This window comes from Dermacentor silvarum, chromosome 2 (genome assembly GCF_013339745.2).
Source record: "Dermacentor silvarum isolate Dsil-2018 chromosome 2, BIME_Dsil_1.4, whole genome shotgun sequence".
Classification (NCBI taxonomy): domain Eukaryota; kingdom Metazoa; phylum Arthropoda; class Arachnida; order Ixodida; family Ixodidae; genus Dermacentor; species Dermacentor silvarum.
In genome coordinates, this window is record NC_051155.1 from 53,853,635 (window position 1) to 53,877,551 (window position 23,917).

The window sequence follows — 23,917 nt, forward strand, 5'->3', positions numbered from 1 at the left end:
AATGCAGTCTATTGGAGAAAAAAGGATCAGTAATGCAGCTGCATTCAGTGCTTTTTTCCTTGGTTCCCCAGAGCAAAGCAGGTATGGACAATCTCTCCGCTGTTCTTTAAATAAATTCTATGACACACAATTTTTATGCTAGGCATCAAGAATTGTTATAATTGCCACTAAGTTTTTGAAGTTCACTATTTAGTTTAAAATTAGTGACTTTAAACCGTTTATGTCACAAGTCTGAAACATAAACTGATGAGTACTGAAAGCATGTTCACTTTAATGGAAATCCTGGCTCTCCATAGCCACGCAGTGCATTTGGTGGCAAAAGTGACAAAGCCAAGTGGACGCGTCGTCGCGCTTCGCTCAAATGGCTCTGCTGGAGCCAGGGCAGTATTTAGGTGGACCTGAGCATTGCGCACACACGCATTATTGTTCCTGCTGAGCAGCTGTGCACATACCATGCACTTGTGCAATCACTGGTGTGAGTGGAACGGATAGTGAACTTGAAGCGAAGTCTATCGCATACTTTCTTTGAGCACTGACAAATGGCAACGATTTTCCTTCTGTGTGATCTGGTGCAGCATCGAGGTTTGACGCCTGCAACAGTGCTGGCAGCACTCCTCATCACGCCAGCACTCTTCGATGCCTTCATTGCATCGCTAAACCTTGCTCAATTTCAGTGGTTTGCCTTTGGGTGAAACTGCCAATATTTTAGAGCCGGAAACATTACAACCAAATGTTCAAATTCAAATTCTAGGGTTTTACGGGCCAAAGCCACCATTGATTATGAGGCACGTCGTAGTGGGTGTCTTCGGATTAATTTTTACCACCTGGGATTCTTTAACGCACACCCAGTGCACAGTGCATGGGCGTTTCTGTATTTCGTCCCCATCAAAATGGGGCCGCCACGGCCTGGATTTGATCCCGCGTCTTCGGGGCTTAGCAGCGCAACGTCGAAGCCACTATACCACCACGGCAGGTGCAACCAAAAGTTATCTCAGGTTCAGGTAGGCAACTAACACCACACGAATTGAATGCTTGCATACGCTGATGCTCTCACAACATTTGCCCTGCTGTACACCATTGAGTTTTGAAATTGTCTCCCAATGCGTCCGCAGTCCTAAAAGGTTGAGGTGTTTACTGTGATACAGTCGGCTTGCGTTGAGTCGGCCTTGACAGGGCTCACAGAATTGTTCAGGTTATCCAGCAGGCCAATTTAGAAGAGGCAAAAAAAAAAAGAATGCCCAAACACACTGCTGCCCCATTTTGCAGTAGTTACCCAATTCTAATGGGCTCTGAAATTTAATGAGCACCCAGGTTTTATCGGTTCATAGTAGAAAAAAACCTACATCCAAAATCTAACTTACCCCCAATACGGTAGACTGCCATTAATTCAACTCCGGTTAACTTGATTTTTTGGTTAAGTCAATCTCAACCGAACGTCCCAGCCAGCATCTATGCATACCTATGGGGCCAAGTTTTCACTATTTCAATTCTAAAATTGGCCTTCGCTGGATAATTACAACTTGACCAGTCAGAATGCACACGTCTGAGCCCTATGGTGACCCCAGTAGCGACCCCTTAAGTGGCAGCACCTGTGTTGGCAGAGCTTAGGGGACAGTGAATGTGGTGAACATACTTTCAAAAAGAAAACAAAAATCTGTCGAGAACACCCATTTTGAAGACCCTCCGTGTCCTAGGAGGGTCTTCAAGCAATAACTGTTGCTCACAATGTCTGATGATGGTACTTGATTACAGTACCCGATTACCCGATTCTAATGCACACCTTTTTTTTTTTTTTTCAAGCAAATTGGGCTGACAATTACCTGCATGCTGCAATCGGACACGTAACCAAAACCGACTTCGCGGTATTTGTATGCTTTAACACAAACGCATTGCGGCAAAGGGGACTTTAAATAACAGTGCAGCGAAGCTGACTTAACGAAACCAGCTACCATTGTGCAGCACGTAGTAGACCCTTCTCTGTTTTTCTTGTCAAAAAATCGGGTGCACATTTGATTTTCACTTTGTTTAGAAGATTTAATGTAATTTCTAAATTAGTTTTTTACTTTGGACATATAAAAAGTTGGTGCGCGTGTGATTCGGGGATGCATAGAATAGGGCAAATACTCCCAAATTAATCAGCGGAGCATTTTAGCATTTTTTCTCCAACTTGTTTAATTCGACCTGCCTGATAATTCTATCAATTTCGGCGGTCCCGTCAGGGTTGAATTAATGGAAGTTGACTGTGTGTTGTAATAGTACATACAGTTAAACCTTCATATAATGAAGTCAGTAAAATCGGCACTTTGTTATTTTGAAATTTCATATTGAAATTCAACCTTTTTTTTTTTAATAAGCACATTCGCCGACTGGTTTTTCTTGTACGAGGAAGAGGCTGTAAAAATTTCTGAATTATCTGGCCCTCGGGAATAACTCATTTCAATGACAAAATAATTTTTATTTTATTTAATTTGAGAGTCGTTAACCAAAGATACGGTTTCATGCCGAGTCGACGATATCTTCACATCGGTGGTACAAAGCGAAGTCTGCGAAGCTTTCACTTCCATGCTGTTGTCGTGGCTGATAGTGTTGCCCACAGGAGGATGATACAATCAGTAGACCGGTCTCCACACAGCCCAACCAATGCAGCATCAAAACTTGTTGGAGGCTGGAAAGAAACGTTCAGTTTAAAATCACGTGAGAGCAAGGTGATGGGTGACATTCCGTCATTGACGGTGGCCACGTTGTAAATTTGTGGCATTGCAAGCACGTGTGTTGTCTGAGAAATTGTGCAAGATCCGGTATGGCATTCGAAATTTCAGTAGCCGTTATGCGTTGTCTTTAGCACTAGTTATATAAGTAAAGCAGTTGCAGTTTCGCCTGTAAGGCGAAGCATTGATAGCGAGGGAAGTATTAGACAACTACACAAAGGTTCATAGTTTTATTGGCTGTATAAATTGCAGTAAACATTCACTTACTAATTAAATTAACAAGCATGGTGTCACCCACACACAGGCAAGCATGAACAGATCTAATCTGGTGACAACGAACGCTTGCTGCCACAATGCTGGCATGATGAACAGCGCAGGCAGAGGAGAATGAAAGCTTTGTTCTCCTCTGGCTTCAATATGTCTCCAAAACTCGAGATTATGCGACTTCTAGCACTAAGCGCACGGGAAGACACCGCACGTGAAGTCACCAGCCATCTTGGCTTGCCCAGTCTTTGCTCTCACTGCAGATTATCTCCAAATAGGGCACGCGGTTCGTGTATTCACGCTGACGTCTATGCGCAGCTAGAGGAGGATTAAGCGTGCTCGCCTGCTCCCCCCTTCCCACTGTGCATTTGATCATGTTACCACGCTCATGCTCGTTACCATGATCACGATCGTGTTCGTCCCCTCCCCCCTTGCACTCGTGGGAAGATAGCAGGCATCAAGCTACCATCTTTCTTGGCTAAATCATCTTGGGCATTGCACCTGGCCACCCATTGTTGAGAGTACGGGAGCTATCTCATGTTTAATGAAACAGAGGTAGTTTTTAAAAGCAATAACCAGCTTACTTGAAAATTAGCAGAGGCCTATCATATTAGAAAAAGAGATGCTTGTGTCAGCCACCATTCTTTCTTGCTACACAATAAAGAATTCGCTTTTCTTAATCGTTAGCACACATGCACTTCCGACTTTACATTCCCGGTTTCTTCAAGATTAACTCTTGGTTATCATTTTGATTTGTTACCCCTGCTTTGCTCTGCATGTGCAATCACTTTTTTATGTATACAGGCAACTTCCAATTTTTCAGACTCCCTAGGGCCCTCAACGTCTAAAAAAATTGGGCAGTCCGAAAAAACAAATGCATGCCTTTAACTGCCCTCAAGGGCTCAGTTTCCACATCCACTTCCGAAATAGCTTTAAATGCCTGCCACTACAATTAATAAGCATATTGGTGCACTTACTGTCACAGGAGACAGCAGGTGCGTGCATGTATAATAAAGGAGCACATTTTATGTCCTCTACAGTGGCCTGGTTGTAATCTTGGTACGCTTCATCGCAATACGTTGCATATGCTTGACTGTGCAACACAGCTGCATTGCGGTGAAGCAGGCTTTTGGAAACCTCCATTATGCAATCCTTTAAGGCGCAACCGCATGCACGCGATTTTCGAGCGACAGCGACAAGCGACAGGTTTTTCCGTCGCGGAGGGCTATCCGTCGCTGTCACTGGTCGTGTCGCCGGTTTCTGGCCAGCCAGAAAATATCGCTTGTCGCCCGGAAGTCAGCGCGACGACATCCGCTGGGGACAGCGATTGCACAACAACATGGCAGCAATCAGTCTGCCCGCTTCGATCTGAATTCGCTCTTGCAACACTTGCTCTCTGCTGTGACAGCAAAAAATAAATAGTACAATCAGTCATCGCTTCACCTCATCGCTAGCTGAAGACTAAGTATCGGCGCTCTCTTGTCGTTAATATTGAGATCGGTTGTTTTGTTTTGACGCTGTTAGGCCTGAGACGCCACCGAGAGTCGAGAAAGTGTTTTAAGTTTTACTCAACAGGTGGTGCCACGGTACCTTACGCTGGCGACATGGGACGGAGTTCCACTGGGGATGCATGGGATGGATTTTCACTGGGGATGATAGCATATTTTAGCTAGGTCTAGATAGAACATTGACCTTTTGATAAAATTGAGATTTCTTTACGCGCACAAGATAACATTTATTCGCACAACAATGTAAATCCGTCGCTACTCTTTTTCGCGATGTCGGGTTCATGTGGTTGCTCCACGCCGCGACACGACAGGGTGTGCCTGTCGCGTCGCTTGTCGCTTGTCGCTTGAATATCGCGTGCATGCGGTTGGGCCTTTAGGCGTCTTGGTGCTCAGTACTGTGACGGGAGACGGCCAGTGTGCACATGTGTAATTAAGGAACACATTTTTGTTCCTGTGACAGCCCCTTTGCACGCTTGGTATGCTTCACCCCAATACTGCATATGCTTGACCCCGTAACACTGCTGTATTGTGGCAAACCTGACTTACAGGAACTGGCATTATGCAACGCTTTAGAATATAGCCATGCTTTCTGCGCTTCGACGCCATCGGCGAGGACGACAAAGGTGGAGTCGGTGCCATTGTCGACATCAGCGAATCCTTAAATGAAGAACACGGCACCGAACAGCACGAAGTGTGATAGCGAATTTCGTAGCAGCTAGGTCTAACAACAGCACAAAACCACTCTTGCAGCTGCCAGCGGATCGGCATGCGAGAGTGCTGGCGCACGATAATCGAGGCTGCGAGGTAATCAAAATGATGGCAGTGGTGGCTTTGATCAATGCTGTTTCGAACCTGCAGTCATGGCAAAAAGTCCAGAAAAATCAGACGGCGAAGTGTTTTGAGTGTCCAAAGTTTCAGACGTCCTTATACAGTGTAGACCGCGTATAACGTAAGTCGCCTGAGTCGCGAATATCCGCACTATAAGCAGTACCGCACTATAAAGAAAACAACTATTTTATTGCGATAATGGACACTCCAGGCGAATTTCTGCCATCGCTGTCACCGTGCTCTAGGTTCCGTATTCGCATACTAAATAAATTAACAGGTACAGTGTCATGCGCGCACAAGCAAACATGAACACATCTCGCTCATTGACTGCGGAAACGAACTGTAAAAACGCTCGAGTGTCGAAGCGCAGGGCGCGAATTGACCTTCGTGCTATCATGCCTCTCGCTTCAACGCCCTATAAGCGGCGAAAACACGGCGCGCGGCAGACTTTCCCCGTCGCAGATTGCTTTCAACATAGGGCCAAGGCGATCGTACCACCGAAGTGAATCGTCGCAGATTATGTCCTGCTTCGGTCCACTGAAACCGTTCCACATTGCGTTGTTGGCAAAAATCCTCTCCTTCTGTTTGCGCCAGTCCCGAACACAAGTTTCGGATTCTCCAAACGCCCGTGATGCGGCCCGATTTCTGTCCGTCTCCGCACACATGATCACTTTCCTTTGACCTCGGTACTTCATGCTGATAGAGCAGACGCAGAGAACGTGAAGACAGATGGTCGGCTAAGCACGTGTACAGCACATGGAGGAAGCTACGGTAGCTAGGCTCGAGAGTAGCTAGGCTCGACGCGTGTGCAAGGCGGCCATTTTGAAATGCCGACGGCTATATGGTAACGCAGCTTTAGGTTCGTGCACTATTTCTGGGCCTGTTTTATGGGAAAAAAAGTGCGCGTTAGATTCGAGTAAATACGGTATTTGTGGCTTGAGAGGAGCGTTTGCCGTCTAGGTTGACTGCTGAACTTCCAGGCAGCCGCACTGTAACCGGCATTTCGTGTCCCGCAACTGCACTATAAGCGATATGCGTATACATAGAGTGCTATGGGAAAATTAACGGGAGTCTGAAAAGACCGTATCATATCCGGTCCTGCACTATAAGCTGTTATGTTGTAAGTGGTCTATACTGTACATTGGCTCTATGGAGGTATGTGGCGGTGCCACAAAAGCATCCAAATTATGAAACATGTCCAAAAAATTGGCCGTAGACTGTATATGTCAAGCCTGTTCAATAAATGTTTAAGTTGCAAAAAGTTTTCAAGGTAAATGTCAACCAACTAGCTCGTTTTTCCATCCTGCTGCAGCACCTACTGTGCTTTTTTTTTTTTTTTAACAAGTACTTCCTCATGTAATCTGCCTGTGGCTTACTACTGCGTAATGCTCTACTTGGCATATATCTGTCTGCTTCACTGTGGTACCTTCACTGTGGTACCTTCACTGCGGTACTCTTTGTTAAGTACTGCATAATGTTGTACTTGTGCTCCTGTTTATAGCTACTTTCTGTATCCCTCCATCTCTTCACTTATTGCACCAATTGAAGTCCGTGAAGTAAGTAAATAGATGAGAGTCAATAGATAGATGAGTCACTGAACTGCTCCTCTGCCCTGCAGGCGGTGTGCAACCAGTCTCGCAGCCTGTGCGAGGCCGTGTGCAACCTGGCTTACGGGGCGCACGGCGTGCTCGCCCAGACCACCACCGAGGCAATGCTGGACGAGATCCGCGAGTACCACGTCCAGTTACTCGACTACGAGGCGCGCCTCATTGCCGCCTGCTGCGACTATGCCGCCGTCCACGTGCTGGTACAGATACGCATCTCGCGCTCGCACAAGTTTTCGGTGCTGGCCTCGGGCTCGCAGCTCGTGGTCAATTCTATTGCGGGCAAGGGCACGCTGCCCCTGGGCGGCTTCGCCTGTGACTGCGTCTTCCGCCAGACCTACCGGCTGCCATGCACGCATGCCTTCGTCGTGGCACATGCCCGCAACATCGAGATACCGCTCGACGAGGTGGCGCAGCGATGGCGGAGGTCAGTGGCAGACAACTTTTTTTTTTTTGTCTGGCCTCACTTGCACAACGTTGGAATTGCATTGTAAAAATGTGAGCTAAAAAAAGATTGAAAGGTTGCTGCTCAGGAGAACTCTTCAAGGAGTACTGACGCAGAATCTTTGAATCTATTAATGTGTGTGTGTGTGTGCATGTGTGCATGCGGGATCTGAGCTAGCTGTCGTGGAGTGCTTTTGGCAGTAAGGACACAGCACTGCAAACATACAGAAAGAGTGTTTATTGCTACTTTTATGCAAAAATGCAGGCTAGCTTCGGGTCCTTCTCACTCAACGCGTCTCTGAAAGTCGAAATTACGCATCTCGGCACCCCCTCTTTGCACACACAGCAGATTATCTCTACAACAGGGTGCACAGGCTGCGTTTGCGCTCAGCCGCGCTGACAGCCATGCACAGCCATGGCCACGGAATTTTCCACACAATTTCCTTGAAATACAAACGGCTTGCAATATAATTGGGTAAATCCCGTAATCAGACATTGTGAGCTACCGTTATTGCTTCAAAATCTTCCTAGGGCGTGCCGAATTTTCTATGGCAGATGGCATGTATGTGTTCAACACATTCACTGTTCCCTAAGCTCCGCTAAAACAGAAGCTGCCACTAAAGGGGTTGTTATTTGGGTCACCATAAGGGTCAGGCACATGCATGCTGACTGGTGAAGTTTGAATTATCTGGGGAATGCCAATTTTAGCATCAAAATAACGAACGTTTGGGCTTATAGAAATGCATAGGCAAGAGCCAGAACGTTTGATCGGGATCACGTTAACTAGAGTCGAAGTAACAGAAGTGTACTGTAATAAACACGATGTTACAGTCTGAGACAGACATCACAAAAGCTGTAGAAGGCACTTTTAACAGCCATCGGTGTAAGGAAACAAACAGTACATCTATGACGAGAGGTGAATCTACGACCTATGCACATCAGATCATCTGCAAGGGAGCATATTCAGGGTTTCACCAGCAAATGCCTCTGAATCCCGACATGACATAGATAAAATATCACCTTGCTTTGTGTAGGGGCTTCATGGGAAATGTTTTATTGGTACAATGGGGGATAGAGACGCTGTGCAGTATAAGTTTTAGACGCTGCATGGAGCTGACACGGACAAATCTGTTTTCCACCAGGTGCGGCCCATTCCCAATCGACCTGACTGCTGGCGGCACCGGAGGTGCCAGTGGCGAAGTCAACGAAGGATGGGCCGGGGAAGGGCAGCGCGAGTACCAGGAGCGCATGTCACGGGCCCGTGACCTCTCCGAGGCGCTGTGCTCGGTAGCAGCGCACAGCGCACCCGACGGCTGGCACCATATGCAGGCAGTGCTCACGCGGCTGTACCGCACCTGGGCACGGGACCCGGCAGCACGCATCACACTCGCGCTCGAGGATGGCACGCCGCTGCCCATCAGCCCTCCGCCACCGCCGCCAGGGACCACGACCACGTCACAACACACAGGTGAAACAGTAGTCCCTTGGCCGAGTGCCAGTTTTATTCTTCATTTCAGGGCATAGAACGGTCATTGCATGCGCAAGAAACAGTGTTTTAGCATAACATTACCGATACCTGCAGCCGCCAACTTATGTGTACACAGGCAACTTATGTGTGCGTACACACTTGGAGGGAGGTGGTATCGGTAACGGTAGAATGTTAACACTATGCTAAAATAATTTATTTTACCGCATATGCGCGAACCTAATGAAACTACAAATGTAACTCTAGCAGGGACGTTTGAAAACTCAGAAAATTAGCAAGAAGGAATAATGTTATAACATGAAATAACGCTGCCCAATGACACCAAGTTGGTACGTTTGTTTAGATATTGCCAATCCTTTACCTTGATGCATGCACAATGGGGCATCTGCATTGGTACAGTGAGGCTGGTGAAGCCTCAAGGGCCCATATTGCTGTAGTAAATTGGGGCCATTGGCAAAAAAACGTCCGTAGATAAATAAACCTGTCACCATAGTTGGACCGCTTCAAGCAGTGGCTCCGTTCCTCTTTGTTGCATCTAGTTGAGCAGTGCCTGACATCAAGACATTGGCGTTCTCGCAAAGATTACTTTCCTGGTGGCAGAGCTTGTCAGATTTCGAGGGGCGAAATTGAGAGGGACGAGAGTAGAAAGAGCATGGTTCTTAACACAACACAAGGCACCTTCTGCACACATGCATTCTGCAAGATTCGTGGTTTCATGCATGAAATACCGTATTTACTCGAATCTAGGCCAGCCTCGACTCCAAGCCGATTCCCGAAAGTCCAAAGCAAGAAAAAAAAAAAAACTTCCCTCGAATGTAGGCCGAACAAAAAAAGTGAGGACGGCTTTCACAAAATGAAAACAGCGTTTATTCTACGTCATCATCGCTGCTAACCTCGTCGCTGTCTTCCTTAGCGCTGTCATCTTCAAACCGTGCACTAACTACAGTTCCCTCGCTTTAGCTTGGAGCACTTGTGTAGTTACTGTAAAGGCAGCTGCTCTCTGCGTCCCAACGAAGTCTGCCAAAACGATCTCCACTTCGTGGTGATGGCCTTGCTGTGGTCTGGTAAATGCCATCCTCGTTGTGGCGCACGCAGAAAGCATCTCCCAGCCCCCTCCAACAACGGACGTTTTTCTCATCGATGCCGAAGTCCCACCCGTCTTGCACATTTGCCAATGCCTCTGCGGCTAGCATGTTTCGTTTGCAATCGGCACTATAGTGGCATAGCCTGTTTGGTGTGATTACGGTAACGCCACGCCGCACACCGATACGACACAGGTCAAAATGGCAACGTAGCTTGTGCACTTCAGTTGGCTACTGGCGTGGCTAGTAGCGGCTGCGATACTGACTTTTTTCGATGATGCTAGCTCTGCACCATATTTATCAATTTCAATTAAAAACTGGCGCGTTTTTAAAAATCCTCGAATCTTAGCCGACCCCTGAGTTTAGGATACGATTATTTGAAAAAAAAAAAAGCTATCAGCCTAGATTCGAATATATACAGTAAAAATGCGATAAAGACGAATTCATTAAAGGCCTCTTCGCAGAGGGCTTGGTAACCAGGCATTCTTGTATGTCCTGTTTGCCAACGGGTGACACAGCAGAAAGCGTGCGTTGGCAGCAACAGTCAAAGTGCGTGCTTCGTCACATTGTGGGCAAGCTTCTTAACTTTGTTTAGAAGTTTACAGGAGCACTTCAGGAGGCCCTTCAGTTCTCTCAGAGTTTGGGTACGAGTACCAGAGGGTTCTCAATATCATGGGGTGTTTCCTAAATGTATTGAGTCAGATGGGGCTCGTAATTGTTGTACCGTATTTACTCGAATCTAGGCCGACTCCGATTCTAAGCCGACCCCCCAAAAGTTCGAAGTCCGAAAAAAAAAAAAACTTACCTCGAATGTAGGCCGAACGAAAAAGCGAGGACAGCATTCGCAAAATGAAACAGCATTTATTAAATTTGTACATGCCGAGCTCATTCTATATCACCATCGCTGCTAGTCTCGTCGCTATCTTCCTTACTACTGACATCTTCAAACAGTGCGCTATATTCAGTACCATCCAGCGCATTAGAGATGCTGCATTTTTGGAAGGAGCGCACGTTGCGGCGCACGCAAAAACCATCTCCCGTGGCCCCCTCCAACGACAGACCGATGCCGAAGTTCCGCCCGGTTTGAATGTTTGACGATGCCTCTACGGCTAGCACAACTACCGTATTTACTCGATTCTCACGCTTCCTCGATTGTAACGCGCACCCTTTTTCCGTGAGGAAAAATTTGGAAAAATAGATTTCCTCCCGATGCAGTGATGTTGCGATGAATAAAAAAAGTCGCAGTTTCGCCCGAAAGGCGATGCATCGAATGCGGTAGCAAATTAGTAGACCGCTATTAACAAGCACGGTGTCACGCGCGCTCAAGCAAACATGAACACACCTCGCTCGTTGACCGCGGAAACGAACTGTCAAAACGCTGGAGACGAAGCGCGCCTTCGTGCTCGCATGCCTCTCGCTTCAACGCGGCGAAAACACGGCGCGCGGCGGACTTTATCAGTCGCAGATTGCTTTCAAGATAGGGCCAAGCCTGATCGTATCGTCGCAGATTACGTCCTGCTTCGGTCCACTGAAACCGTTCCGCATTGCTTTGCTGGCGAAAATCCTCTCCTTCTGTTTGCGCCAGTCCCGCTCGCAAGTTTCGGATTCTCTGAACGCCCGTGATGCGGCCCGATTTCCGTCCGTCTCCGCATAGATGATCACTTTCCTTTTAAATGCGGCATCATGATGAACTCAGTACTTCATGCTGATAGATAGAGCAGACGCTGAGAACGTGAAGACAGACGGTAGACTATTGCCTAAGCACGTGTACTGCAGCACACGGAGGAAGCTTCCGCATGCTACGGTAGCTAGGCACGACGCGCGTGCGAGGCGGCCATTTTGAAATGCCGACGCAGATTTAGGGTCGTGTTGAAAGTGCACGTTAGATTCGAGTAAACACAGTATTCGTTTAGAAAGCGGCACTATAGTGGCATCGCCCATTTGGTGCCATTACGATAACGCCACACCGCGCGCCGATGCTGCACCATACCGATACTACCGATACGACGTAGGTCAAAATGGCGACGCCGCTCGTGTACTTCAGCTGGCTACTGGCGCGGCTAGTAGCGGCTGCGATACTGACTTTTCTAGATGGCGCTAACTATGCACCATATTCATCAGTTTCAGTTAAAAATTGGCGCGTTTTTTAAAATCCTCGAATCTAAGCCGACCCTAGAGTTTCGTATGTGATTATTTGAAAAAAAAATGTGGTTGATCCCTCTTATATAGGAATCGGTATAGAACACGAAAGTGAAACGTGTCTTCACAGAAGTAGTGTAATGTTTATTGCACATTGATATATAATGTCTATTGGTGTTTTGTGGCTAAAGCGCCCTTAGGCGTTGATGCACCCACGCTGACGCCTGGTGGCACGTCTCCTCTATCACGACTACCAACGTCGATGACCATGAGCAACCGTCGTGCATATGGAAGCTGCACTACGCTGCACACGCTAGCACAACGCGAAAGACGAAGCACGTAACTGACACACTAATACAACGCGCAAGACAAAGCACGTAACTGAATCGTCACCGAGTCAAATCAGCGCGTACAGCGCGTCGTAATTGCAGCCTCCGCGATCAACTTCAGAAACATTTTCAGAGCTAATTGCGGAGGCCACGCTCCGCTGTGCTGAGTACGGTGAACGCCACCTAGGTGGCGTTGGTAGTGCTTCTTGATGCCAGCGTCCCTTCGAATGCTGGCATCGAGGCGTCGTAGTGCTGAGACCACCGAAGCGTTCACTGTCGGTGCGCGTTAGTACAGTGTACTAGAAGGGGCAGTGCAGCGGGCGGCACTCTCCGCGTGGCTCCCGCGGCGGCGCCAGTAGCGGCGGCGCTGCGATCGACCACTCTTGAAGAGAAGCAGACGACACACACTCGCATCCACTGCGACGCTCGTGTATGCTTGGCGCGCGCTGGAAACGTTGTTCAGATTTTTGCCCGTAAGCACTTAGTTTACTTAGTCTGTATTGTCTGCTTATGATCAAAAATACAATGCGTGCTGCTTTTTATTCTTTTTTTCTTGACACAGAAGCAAAAGCAGTCTCTGAAATAACTATAGCGCGTCTATCCTCGTCGCTTTGAATGTACCCACGCTCTCGAGAGTATACGGGCAGTTTCGTCGCAACTGAACGCCATCCAAAATAACTTTTTCGACACGTTCAGCAATCAGGATCGAGTTTGTTAAGCTTACAGAGCTTGAGGGCACAGACGAGTCTACGATCTCGAGCGAGCATATTCTAACTGTACATAATCGTTGGCGTCCCCCGCGGAATCCGTACCTCCGTGCCGTTGATGCAATGCACATAGTCTCTAACAATGAAGCGCTGCTCAAAATGTAGCTCACACACTGCGGAATCCGGTGTCAGCCTCTTATCGCCTCTATGCAAATTGCGTTCCCAAACGCTTCTTCGCTCCGGGTCTGCGGGCGCTTTAAACAGTGAAAACTTCACCGTTTCTTGACTTCACGAATACCCTGTGCTGCACCCAGGGGCGAAGCAATGGTTTAAGCGTCGCTTACGAGCCATTCGCGCGATTTAGCACTACACATTCAGACAAAAACGGGAGAAACACCACCTGACAAGCACTTCCCAGCCACGAAGCAAGCAACCGCATTCAAGAGTGGGCGATTGCAGCGCCGCCGCTTCTTTCGCCACCGGCGGCGTCAGGCGTCCTATGGGCCGCTGGCTCCGCCCGCTGCACTGCCCCTTCTAGTACACTGTAGCGTTAGTGTCATAATGCAGTACTTCTCTTTTCTGCTCGTAGGCGGCGGCACCGCCCCGAGCAAGAGCGCGGGTACTCGGAGGAGTGTTAGATATATAAGGCGCGTCTGTGTAGCTCTCTGCAAATGCGTTTGTGGCGCAATGGGTTAAACGCTCGGCGATCTATCGTCGCGGACCGAGAGGTCGTGGGTTCGATTTCCAAATTTTGCATGTTTGTGGAACTTTTTCTTCTGGTTTCTTTCTTTGTATTATGTTCTATGACGTATTTCCGTGACGGAAATACGTCAGTGAAGTCTTGGTGGACCCCGGCATAAAACACTTTCGTGTTAAAAAACTATCGGCCTAGATTCGAATAAATACGGTAATTGTAAAAGCATGCATCTCCTCTCCCTCTAGCCAGGCCGTCGCTGTGCACAGAGTAGCTGGGCGCATACGCAGCCTGCGTGCCTTATTGTGCAGGTAACGAGAGGTCTTCCCACGTGTTTAGTGCCGGATGTTGCGTAATCTCAAATTTCGGAGTCACATTGCAGCGAGAGGCAGAAAAGCATGAGGGAAGCGAACACTTCCCTATGCCTGCACTCTTCATCACGTAAGCATTGTGGTAGTGAGTGTTTGCAGTCGTCAGGTGAGATCTGTTCATGTTTACCTGTGCGTGCATGCCACCATGCTTGTTAATTGAATTATTAAGCAAATGTTTACTGCAATATATACAGCCACTAAAACAAGTCTTTGTTAGTTGCCTAATACTTTGCTATCTTATCAATGCTTCGCCTATTGAGGGATACTGCTACTGATATTTCGAACGCCATACCGGATCTTGCTTGATTTCTCGGACATGACACGTGCATGCAGATGTGTGATTTACAAGAAATATAGCAGCGCAGTAAACAAGGGTTTATTACTCATCACCTCATGCGATGTTAAAGCGCAGCTTTCGTTGAGACGTCTGATGGGTTTCAATGTTGCATTGGTTGGACAGTGTGGGGATTGTAAACATCGTCCCACTGCAGGCAACACTATCAGCCGTGGCACGCAGTAATCAAGCACACTAGGGGAAGGGGGACGCCGCTAAAAAAATTAGTTTGTTGTGATTGACTGGTTTTGATGCTCCATTGGTCGAACTAGGACTGTGTGGATAGCAGTCCGCTGGTGAGTTGTTTTACTCACCCCACTTCCTTCGTGAGTGTCGAGTACAAGGTTGGCAACTGTGGTAAAACTCTCCTAAGATATGCAACTTAGCATGTTGTATCACTGCACCGTTTCACAAAATCTTACATTGCTCATTGATGCCTAACTCCCTTACACTCAAGCCTGTGCTGTTGCGTCATTTAATCACTGTAGCAATGGGTGGCTTGTTTATTCCACTGTGTACTGCTGCATATTTCACTGTACTTCTGTATTCTTTCACACTGGACATTATGCTAAGAGATGCAAGCTGCTTGTGGTTACTTATACTAGCACTGAATACTTCAGTGTCGTACATAACTTGGGCCATTTGGTGCATAGCTACTGGGAAACAACAGCACTGGAACTGGATGACAGCAAGGATGAAAGTATGATTCCACAACTTAACCATATTCTTCTCTATTAAAAAATGAAGGCACCTCTATACAGGTTGTGCCAGCTTACTTTAACCAATGTTTAACTCATTCCGTGCCTTGGACAAGCTGGACGCGTCCATCCCTTTTCTGGTCAAAATGGCCAAGGATGGGCTCTGCTCTTCGACGGTACTTTTAATTTTCTCAGTGCTTTGTTTTGCTTCTAGTAGATGGCAGCACACAATCCATGAGGAAGCGCAAGCAGGAGGAAGTGAAACAGGAGGAAGTGAAACAAGTTGGCAACTGCGGTCTTCAAGAAATGGCACCGCCGGCAGCTTGAGCTTTGTTGGCTTCATTGCAAAGTTTAACTTTCGCCCCTAAATGCATCAAATTTCGTTCAAATTGGACTGTGGAGAGTATTTTCGGATCTCATGTGCATTTGCCGAGGGAATTCAGTGTTGGCCTTGAGCTAAAGCGTTCTCCTAATCTAATTTGAATGCTGCGAGGCACAATGAAATATATGTATATAGTGCTGACCAAAAAGGTGGGATGTTACTGAACACGTGTAAAGGGGTCCAGTGTACTAGATCTGCACTTGACTTCTGTTAATTCGGTCCTTAGGGGACCGACGAAATTGGTCAAATTATCCGGCAGATCGAATTGAGCGAAAGGCAGAAAGATCGCCAAAACAGGCAGTTGATTCACTTGGGAGTATTTGTCTTTAACGTTAGTTCCACCACAATACATTCCTGTTATGTGGTGAAGCATACCAAGCGGGGAAAGGTGCCACTGTCATGGGACATAGCACGCCTTTCTTAATTTACACACGCACATGCACCATCCCTGGTCACTGTTCCAGCACCGAGAATCCTAATATGTTTATTGACAGGCCTTCAGAGTTTTAGATATAACCCCCCCTCTTTTGTTGGCTTTAAACGTTTCCTCAACTTTTGCAGTTTTCTTTTTTTCATCTTACTGCCTTCCTTTTTGCTAGCTTTTTGCAGCCTTTCTTTTGCAGATGGCTTTTTTCTGCTTTTGTGCACGGCTCGTGCGCGTGCATATAATTAAGGAAAACATACTAGGCCCTGTTAGCTGTCTCATATAGAAGACGCACATGGCGGGCGAAACGAGGGCTCTAATCGGTACAGCAATGTCAGAAACAGCTCTTAATGGCTGCCAGTATGCTTATTAGATGTATAGGTGCGCATACTGTGACCGGAGACAGTGCATCCACGCCTGTGTAATTAAGAAACGTGTACTGTGTCCCGTGACAGTGGCTCTTTCCCATTCTTGGTATGCTTCTCTGCAATAAATGGTGTACAGTATGCTTCACCACATAATATGGCTGTATTGCAGCGAAGCTGACCAGTCAATTTTGAATTATGTATTTGATAAAGGCCAATTTTGAGATCGGAAGAACGGAAGCTTGGGCCCATAGAAATGTATGGGCGCCGGCTGGGACCTTCGGTCGGGATCGAATTAACCGGAGTCAAGTAAGCATAAGTCTACTGTATGCTTGATAGCCTTCTCCTAAATTATACCTAAACTAATTGCCAAAGTGCACCAGTTAGCTCATATGCCAATCGCATTCCTTGAGAAGCGTAGCAAAACTGCTCCCGCCTCCTGTTCGTCCACCCTTGGAACAGCAGTGCCCTGCGGTGGTGTTGGCACCAAGGGCCAGCCAGTGGTGCCAAAGGACGAGCTGCTCGATGCCATGGACGAGTTCGAGCTGTCCCAGAAGGATGCCAGCAACATGGCCTCCGGTGAGGCGACCCCTCCCCCCCCCCCCCCCCCCCCCCGTTGTGTCATTGGTGGCCTGGGGGCCCTGTAGGCAAAGCGGGGAAACTGAGGCGCACCACTTTTCGCCAGGTCAAACAAAAAGACCCCACTCCACAGACGAGCAAGGGCCAGGTTATTTGTGATGAAGAGGTCAGCTTCTCATCAGTGATGAGAAGGCGATGGACAGCCATTTAAAATTGTCTGCAGACATATCATTTTACCTCCGGATGTGACCAGCCCATGTACGGCAAGTGCCTCATTTGTAGAAGAGGACAATCTTTGGTGTCTTCATTTTGCTTCTTCTGCACAGAGGTGTCTGATAAACAGCTCAAATGTGTGGCACATGGCAAACTTACACTGCTTTGTTCAACACCTGAATAGTAGCGTACACCGTAGACTGTAAAATGGCGTGGCCATTGAAGGCCACCTGCAACAAAATTTCAGTTTGGCTAAATTTGTTATAAATGAGTAGTGCAGTCAAACCTGCATATAGTATCGAACTCGCAGAAAAAAAAAACACAAATTAGTTCAATATATCATTAAATTCAGTGAGAACTAAGAATTTGACGGATGAAAGCACATAAAATTTGTAATGGAACTTCATTGACGAAATGGACCTAATTGCGGATTACTGTGGCACAAGATAGTCCCGAATCATTTTGTGGGAAAGCATGGATTTTTTCGCATTGTCCAGTGACTCGGAGCAGCTGAAGTCTCAGCCTTCCACTGGAAGTTCAGGCTGAAGCACCGGAACAGGGCGAGCACACAGATCAAGTTGCAGCAGGAGGGCGCAGGATCAGAGTTCTTGTACTTGCTGTTCCCTTCACTCGTGTGTGTAGTGATTCACGACATTGGCAATGCATTCCTCATTCTCGAGCTCTCCCGTAGTCGCAGCGCCTTCGTCCACGGACACAAACTTGTCAAACGTTGACCCTTCTATAATTGCTGACAAATCGCTACAAACTTTGTCAAACCTGGCGATAGCTTCATTGCACTCATTGGAAGATTTTCCAGTGTCGTCACCGGGAATTTGCAAACCAGCACATTGGATCATTTCCTTCTGAATGTCATCCCAGGACGCTGCTCACGATGGACGCTGCAGCAACACCATATTTAATTTCTCTCCGCACTCAACTTGATAATTTCCAACTTTATCGTAAATGGCAGATTCTTCCACTTTGCGCTAGCCATCACACAAAAACAAAGGCAACACGTGAGATAATATTTAGATAGATAGTAGATAACGATGAAGCCTGCGGGCTTTCTCAACAAAACTGCTGCTGCTCACGATAGACATTTTCAATAGTAGCACAGTTGATCTGGTCGGTAAATTTAAAGGCACAGGCTAATATTTGGATTTGTCTAGTTTTTCCAGATGTTATCATTAGGTCAACAATATTGTTGCGCTGCCAGTGAAAGGGTTAAGCAACGCAAGGCTTGGGCAAACAAAATATCTGTTACGAAAAGTACAATGGCAATGGCAGCACTTGTCATTGCCCTTTCTGAGAAACTAGACAACAGGTGTTTGAGAAGGGGGTCGGTACACCATATGTCATGGTGCTGTTTGTTTGGCCTTCCTGGAGTGTTGCATGTTGCCATACTGTTACATTCAAGTGGTCTTATTCTGTTTGGCAAATAGGCATACAAAGGGGCACCTACCAAGAGTCCCGTCTTCCACACCCAATTCTTCGCACATTATTTATCACTTCTTAGCTCATGTTAGCACATGTTAAGAAACATCTCATATTAATCCATTCAGGAGTATTTCAATCAATGAATAGATAGCTTTCACTTGGTCTTACTACACCCTTCACCAGTGTGCATGCTTCGAATTACCTGCCTTTCATACTAGTGTTGGTTAGTTGGTTTGTGTTTAACATGGCAAGCATAGCAGACAGTGGGACCAGTGATGTGAGCTGTGTCCCATGCGGACAACACTTGTATCTTCATCTGCACTGTTTGTCATGTTAAGCTACCTTTGATACTCGTCTGCAAGTTTTTCAGCAGACTATACATTGCACTGCAAATTTTCAACCCTTTCGGCGAGCTTAGGGGACAGGGTATGCTGCCTTCTCCTGCCTTCCGCCCCCATGTGCCCCTTTAGTTTTGTAAGCTGCTCTGTTCTAGTGCCATCAGTCATGAGAGCGGCACAAAGTTACGAATTTTAATGGCACATGGTAAAATGGCAAGCGATAGTGTAAACGAATGTAAAGCACTGTCAGCATAAAAGGCATTTCACGGGTGCAGTCAGACAGCTGCCTCCTTAACACAGTGGTCTGGTGCGCAAGTCAACATTCCTAGTGGTGCAGTACCACATTCTGCACTTCGCAGCTGTCCTCCATAACGTTACCATGGAACAGTCAGATCATTCAGTCTGCACTGCATTGCTTAGCAGGGACAGCATAATCCTGGTTGAATGTTCATTCCATTTCCTGCAGAAATGAAGGGACACTGCCTTTTAGGCCATAAACGCTTATTGAGAATGGCAGTGTAGTCATGGCAGTTAGCACGACACAACTTCACACTGTTAGGGCTCATTCACCTCAGCGACTCACAGAGGGCACACAATGAATTTGGTTACCTCCCTTCTGACGTAACACCCCAGAACGAAGGTTGAAAAGCGACCGGTCGCAAAGGGTCGCCTTGGTAGAAAAATGACTGGGTTTTTTTTTTTATTTTGGAAGATGTTGGAACATGTTGACGGTTATTTTGCATTGTTATGGCAGTTAGAGCTGTAAGAGTGGCAGTAATCATGAGAAATTTTGGTGTGGCAGTGGGCAGGCTGCAGTTTCCGGTGTGAACAATGGTTGCGCAGTTGCAGTCAGTCGCACGAGCTCTGTCAATCACCGGTGTGAATGCACCCTTAGAAGGGTACGAAGTCTCCACAAGTCACTGCATTTGTGCACATCACAGTCATGCGTAGGGCCAGTAAGACTTTCCCAGTGATGTTATGTTTCATTTTGGCTTGCACTAGCTTTCTGTTGTTCTTTTCTCTTCTTTGTCTGTTGCTAGAGGTAAAGCTTTGTACTCATTTGATTGTGCACACGACTGAGGCTGTCTTTTAAACAACATTTAGATGTTGCTGTTGGAATGCAAAATCTGGACAGGGTGACCAGTTTCACTTATTTCTAACAGATTCAGGTATGTTAATTTCGCCGTGTCTTTTCACGAAGTTTCCAGTAATCTGTCACAGTGTTGGGGCTTATTGTTAGTTGAAGGTTTTTCATTCCCTCCCCCTCCAAAAAAAAGTTAATCTGATGTATTTTCTTGCATTCGTGAGTCCTTTTGTATGGTCTAATCTTCAATGTCCTCTGGAGTTGAACAATGGAATTAAGATACTATGAGCATCGAAGATTAAACACTACTTTCAATTCATGCACCTGTCATGTTTAAAGAGCAACAGAATAAAACTGCACATCTTTTTGAAAGCGGCCGAGAGAATGAGGACACAGCATTATGACTTTGCATGTGTCTTTTTCATTATAATATTTAGTGTTTATTTATCAGACAAAGGGTAGCAATGTGTGAAAATACTTAGTGATGATGTTTCTGCCTGTCTGCAGTTGTCAGTGATTACGGCAATTCTTTACTGTAGAAAAGCAATGTTTGGAAAATTTTGCCACTTGCCACACCATTCATGCTCTGGGCAGTAGGCTGACTTGCTGCAGTTTGTCACTCACTCAGGCTGCTCCCATGTTGAACACAACATGTTCTTATTTCACACCTTGGTATAATCATTAGTTGTCAGTGCTGATTTTTTTTTTTTTTTTTTTGCTTACAGTGATGTCATCTCACATCAAGCACCTTGCAATAAGAAAAGTCGTGTGCCTTGCAACTTTTCACCCTTTTATTTAATTTGAGTATCCAGCACAATGTTGTCAAAGGAGCAAGGCTATGATTCAGTTCAAAAGCAGTGTCATTTCCATCAAGGGGAGATTTTAATATACATTTTTTTTTCCCCTGGTATTGAGTTACATATCAATACAAGAAGAAAGGAATGAGGACTTGAACATCATTGTTTTTAGTTGCCTGCTTTGCACATTTAAGTGCATGAAAAGTAGTGTGCCCTTTTCAAGACGTATGCGTCAGCACTCATTACGAGCAAGCATGTAGGCGCCTGTGTGTCCGTGTCTCCCTTCTTGTGTGTCGTCTGTTTGCGCTGTTTCCCAAAGTTTCGAGCAAGCATGTGCTGGTGCCAATTGCCACTCTGCTTGTTCCCCACTTCAGGACTGGAAGACAACCACCACGCTGCAATGCTTTCGGACGATGACGCCGACATGCCACGTGACAGCGTCAAGAGCAACGTGTTTGCCGGTATGCCCGCTCAACTGATCAGCTGAGCTGAGCACAGCTAACCGTCATAAATAGGGTTGATGTTGGGTTCACAAACAAGTCAGTGCACCACAAAGTTTCAAGGATTTATTGCTGATGCCGCACAAGAAATTACTCACAGCAAGCATTCACTGTGTATCTGAAGACAATAATGAAGATGTTTGACAGCTGAAAGTAATGAGAAGACAGTCATGTGTTTCTTACTAAATTGTTCCTGTACTGAGAATCAAAATCATTGCTTTCACCTAGCTATGGGACATGCTCAAATAGAGCAGATGACTGTTGGGGTTTTGAACAGAATAACAATAAGACTTCACAGTTCCATGAAACAAGTAACACAGTACGCACGCGTTTGTCACCGATTACTCCTTTACTGAAAATCATGATGAGTTGTATGGATGTGCTGTTATTTTATGACACACCAGCATCAAAATGCCATTCTTTCCTGTGTGGCCACAATCATTAACAAGCAAAAAATCTGTGTGACACTACTTACGTCAAGCAAGAAAAGTGGTATCTTAAACCTTGATGCAGTCTTGCGTAAGCACAAGGAACGAGAATGCGTAATGAGCACGACTCATTGTAAAATGAAGAATGTCCAGCGACTCTACGAGCAGAGATTGTCACATCAAAAGAGTGAAATGAATGGCTGTGGAAAAGAGAGAATGTAAGCACACTTTGAGGCGAGCTTGCTGGATTAAAACATGGACACCTAGTTCTTGACTTGCTGCACGGAACAAATGCTGCCTGCTCAGACATTCAGAGACCAATACCCAACTTCTGCACACAATTTATTGCATGTTGTTATGCCTTCTAGTAGAACAATGATTTCATCACTTGATTCATGTGGCTTCCACTGAATTTCCATTCATTCCAATTGTTACTTTTTGTTTATTGAATGACCATTGGCTTTCATAAAATTATTTTCGACATCGAATGGATTGTGGATTTCAGAATGAATTCAGATTCCACTGACATCTTCCAAATCATGGGCTTCTTTTTAGACATAATGCTTAAGTTGGCATAGAACGCCATTTGATGCTTAAGTAATGTGCCCAATAGTGTACATCATTTTGTCTTGGTTTGCACTGTCAACTAAAAGAAGATTTGGTCTAACAACATTAAAGGGAGAAGTTATCACGTGAAACTCCTCACTTCATTACGCTTAACTCTTACTCAAAGACCATATTTGTTAAGTACTCAAAGACCATATTTGTTAAGTATTGTTTGATATTGATACCTGCACAGTTTGTTCTGATGAGGTTAAAAATTACTCCACATACTGTCTTGATAACAGTCGAGCACAGCAAGCAATACTGAGAGTAGTGATGAAATTTCCTGCTCCATGCTTTGCCAGCTGACAGCACTGCCAGTCCGTTTGGCTCATTGTCCTCACTTTATCATGCTTAACTTGTAGTTGGGTACACACACAGTTGAACACACCAGGCAGGTGTGTTATGAGATGAAGTATACTGCCTAATGCTGTGTTCAAAGTTTGAGATCAAACGGCTCAGGTGTACAGAAAAACGTTTGGTTAACCTTAAGGTGATGTTGAAAACGCAATTTTTTTTCTTATTTTTCTTTCTTATTTTTTTTGTAATCAAGTGTGCGATTCATTAGAGCATATTTTGCAGCAATATTTCATAATATGTGCCTGTGTTGTTTCTTTGAAAAGATATAGGGAAACCTGTAACCCACCCAGTGTCTTTTACTTCGAAACTGAAGGTACCAGTTTCATGCGTAACATAAAACTGCCCAAATTGTGAACTATTTTCTTGTTCTTTAATGTTAATTTTGAATTCAAATGAGTAATAAGAACTCAAAAGCATTTGCAGCATGTTTCCTGTAATAAACAAGCTGTAGTATGGGGGACACACTACGTTTGAAATGTGTTTACGCTCTGCAGACTTTTTGCTTGTTGAAGGAACGATAGATTGACTTTATTTGTTGTCTTTATACACTGTAGTTTCCTAATTTATACTAGTAGCTTCACTAGGGTGAGGTTTGGAGGGCAAAGGCAAGATAGATGAAAGCTTGGTGTGAGAGAGAAATTTATTTGCAGAAAGGCAGAGACTGCCCGGTGTAAGTACATAAAAAAACCATAGTGCGCAATGGACGTAGTGATGGGAGTGCTTCAGGAAGTGCATTGAAGCTTGGTTATTAATATGGAGGGTGGCTGCAGTATTCTGGAGTCAAGCTCTGCACTGGAAGGAAAAAAACATAGCTGTCAAATGTTGTGTTACCCTGAATGAGTGCTTCAATGGTACAAATTGGCATAGGGCAACCAAGGACAACTATGTGGCCTTCCAACTCTCAAATTTGCTGTGTATGATGCTCTGTGCAATTTCAGCAATGGCAAGAGAGGCACACTTGGTATGCTGAAGCAAGTCAGAATAAAGATTTGCCTTAACATTGTCTCACAAATTGCCGGTCGCTGAATGCAAAGGCCACCCGTTACCATAATGATGCTACAAAACAAGCTCGAAGAAGAAAGACAAGGTGCTCCAAGGACAAAATTAGACAAAATTAAGAAGCGGGAGAAGACAAGCTAGGACTCCGGGGAATTTTAGCTCTCTTGAATGTTTTTTGTGAGCACTACTGGTGTTTCAAATCATTCTCATTG

At 45.9% G+C, this 23,917-nt stretch overlaps 1 protein-coding gene across 7 annotated transcripts in view; it reads left to right on the forward strand.

Annotated features, from left to right (window-relative positions):
• Positions 1 to 23,917, forward strand: part of LOC119441473 (uncharacterized) — a 99,771-nt gene that overhangs the window by 15,308 nt on the left and 60,546 nt on the right. For 3 of the 7 annotated variants that reach the window (XM_037706092.2, XM_037706089.2, XM_037706090.2), the window contains exons 5-8: positions 6,927 to 7,339; positions 8,499 to 8,824; positions 16,830 to 16,946; positions 21,190 to 21,276. In XM_037706092.2, coding sequence (XP_037562020.1) covers positions 6,927 to 7,339; positions 8,499 to 8,824; positions 16,830 to 16,946; positions 21,190 to 21,276 — 943 coding nt within the window. The remainder of the gene's footprint in view (positions 1 to 6,926; positions 7,340 to 8,498; positions 8,825 to 16,829; positions 16,947 to 21,189; positions 21,277 to 23,917) is intronic. The other 4 variants (XM_049661316.1, XM_049661317.1, XM_049661318.1 and 1 more) reach the window with 4 other exon arrangements.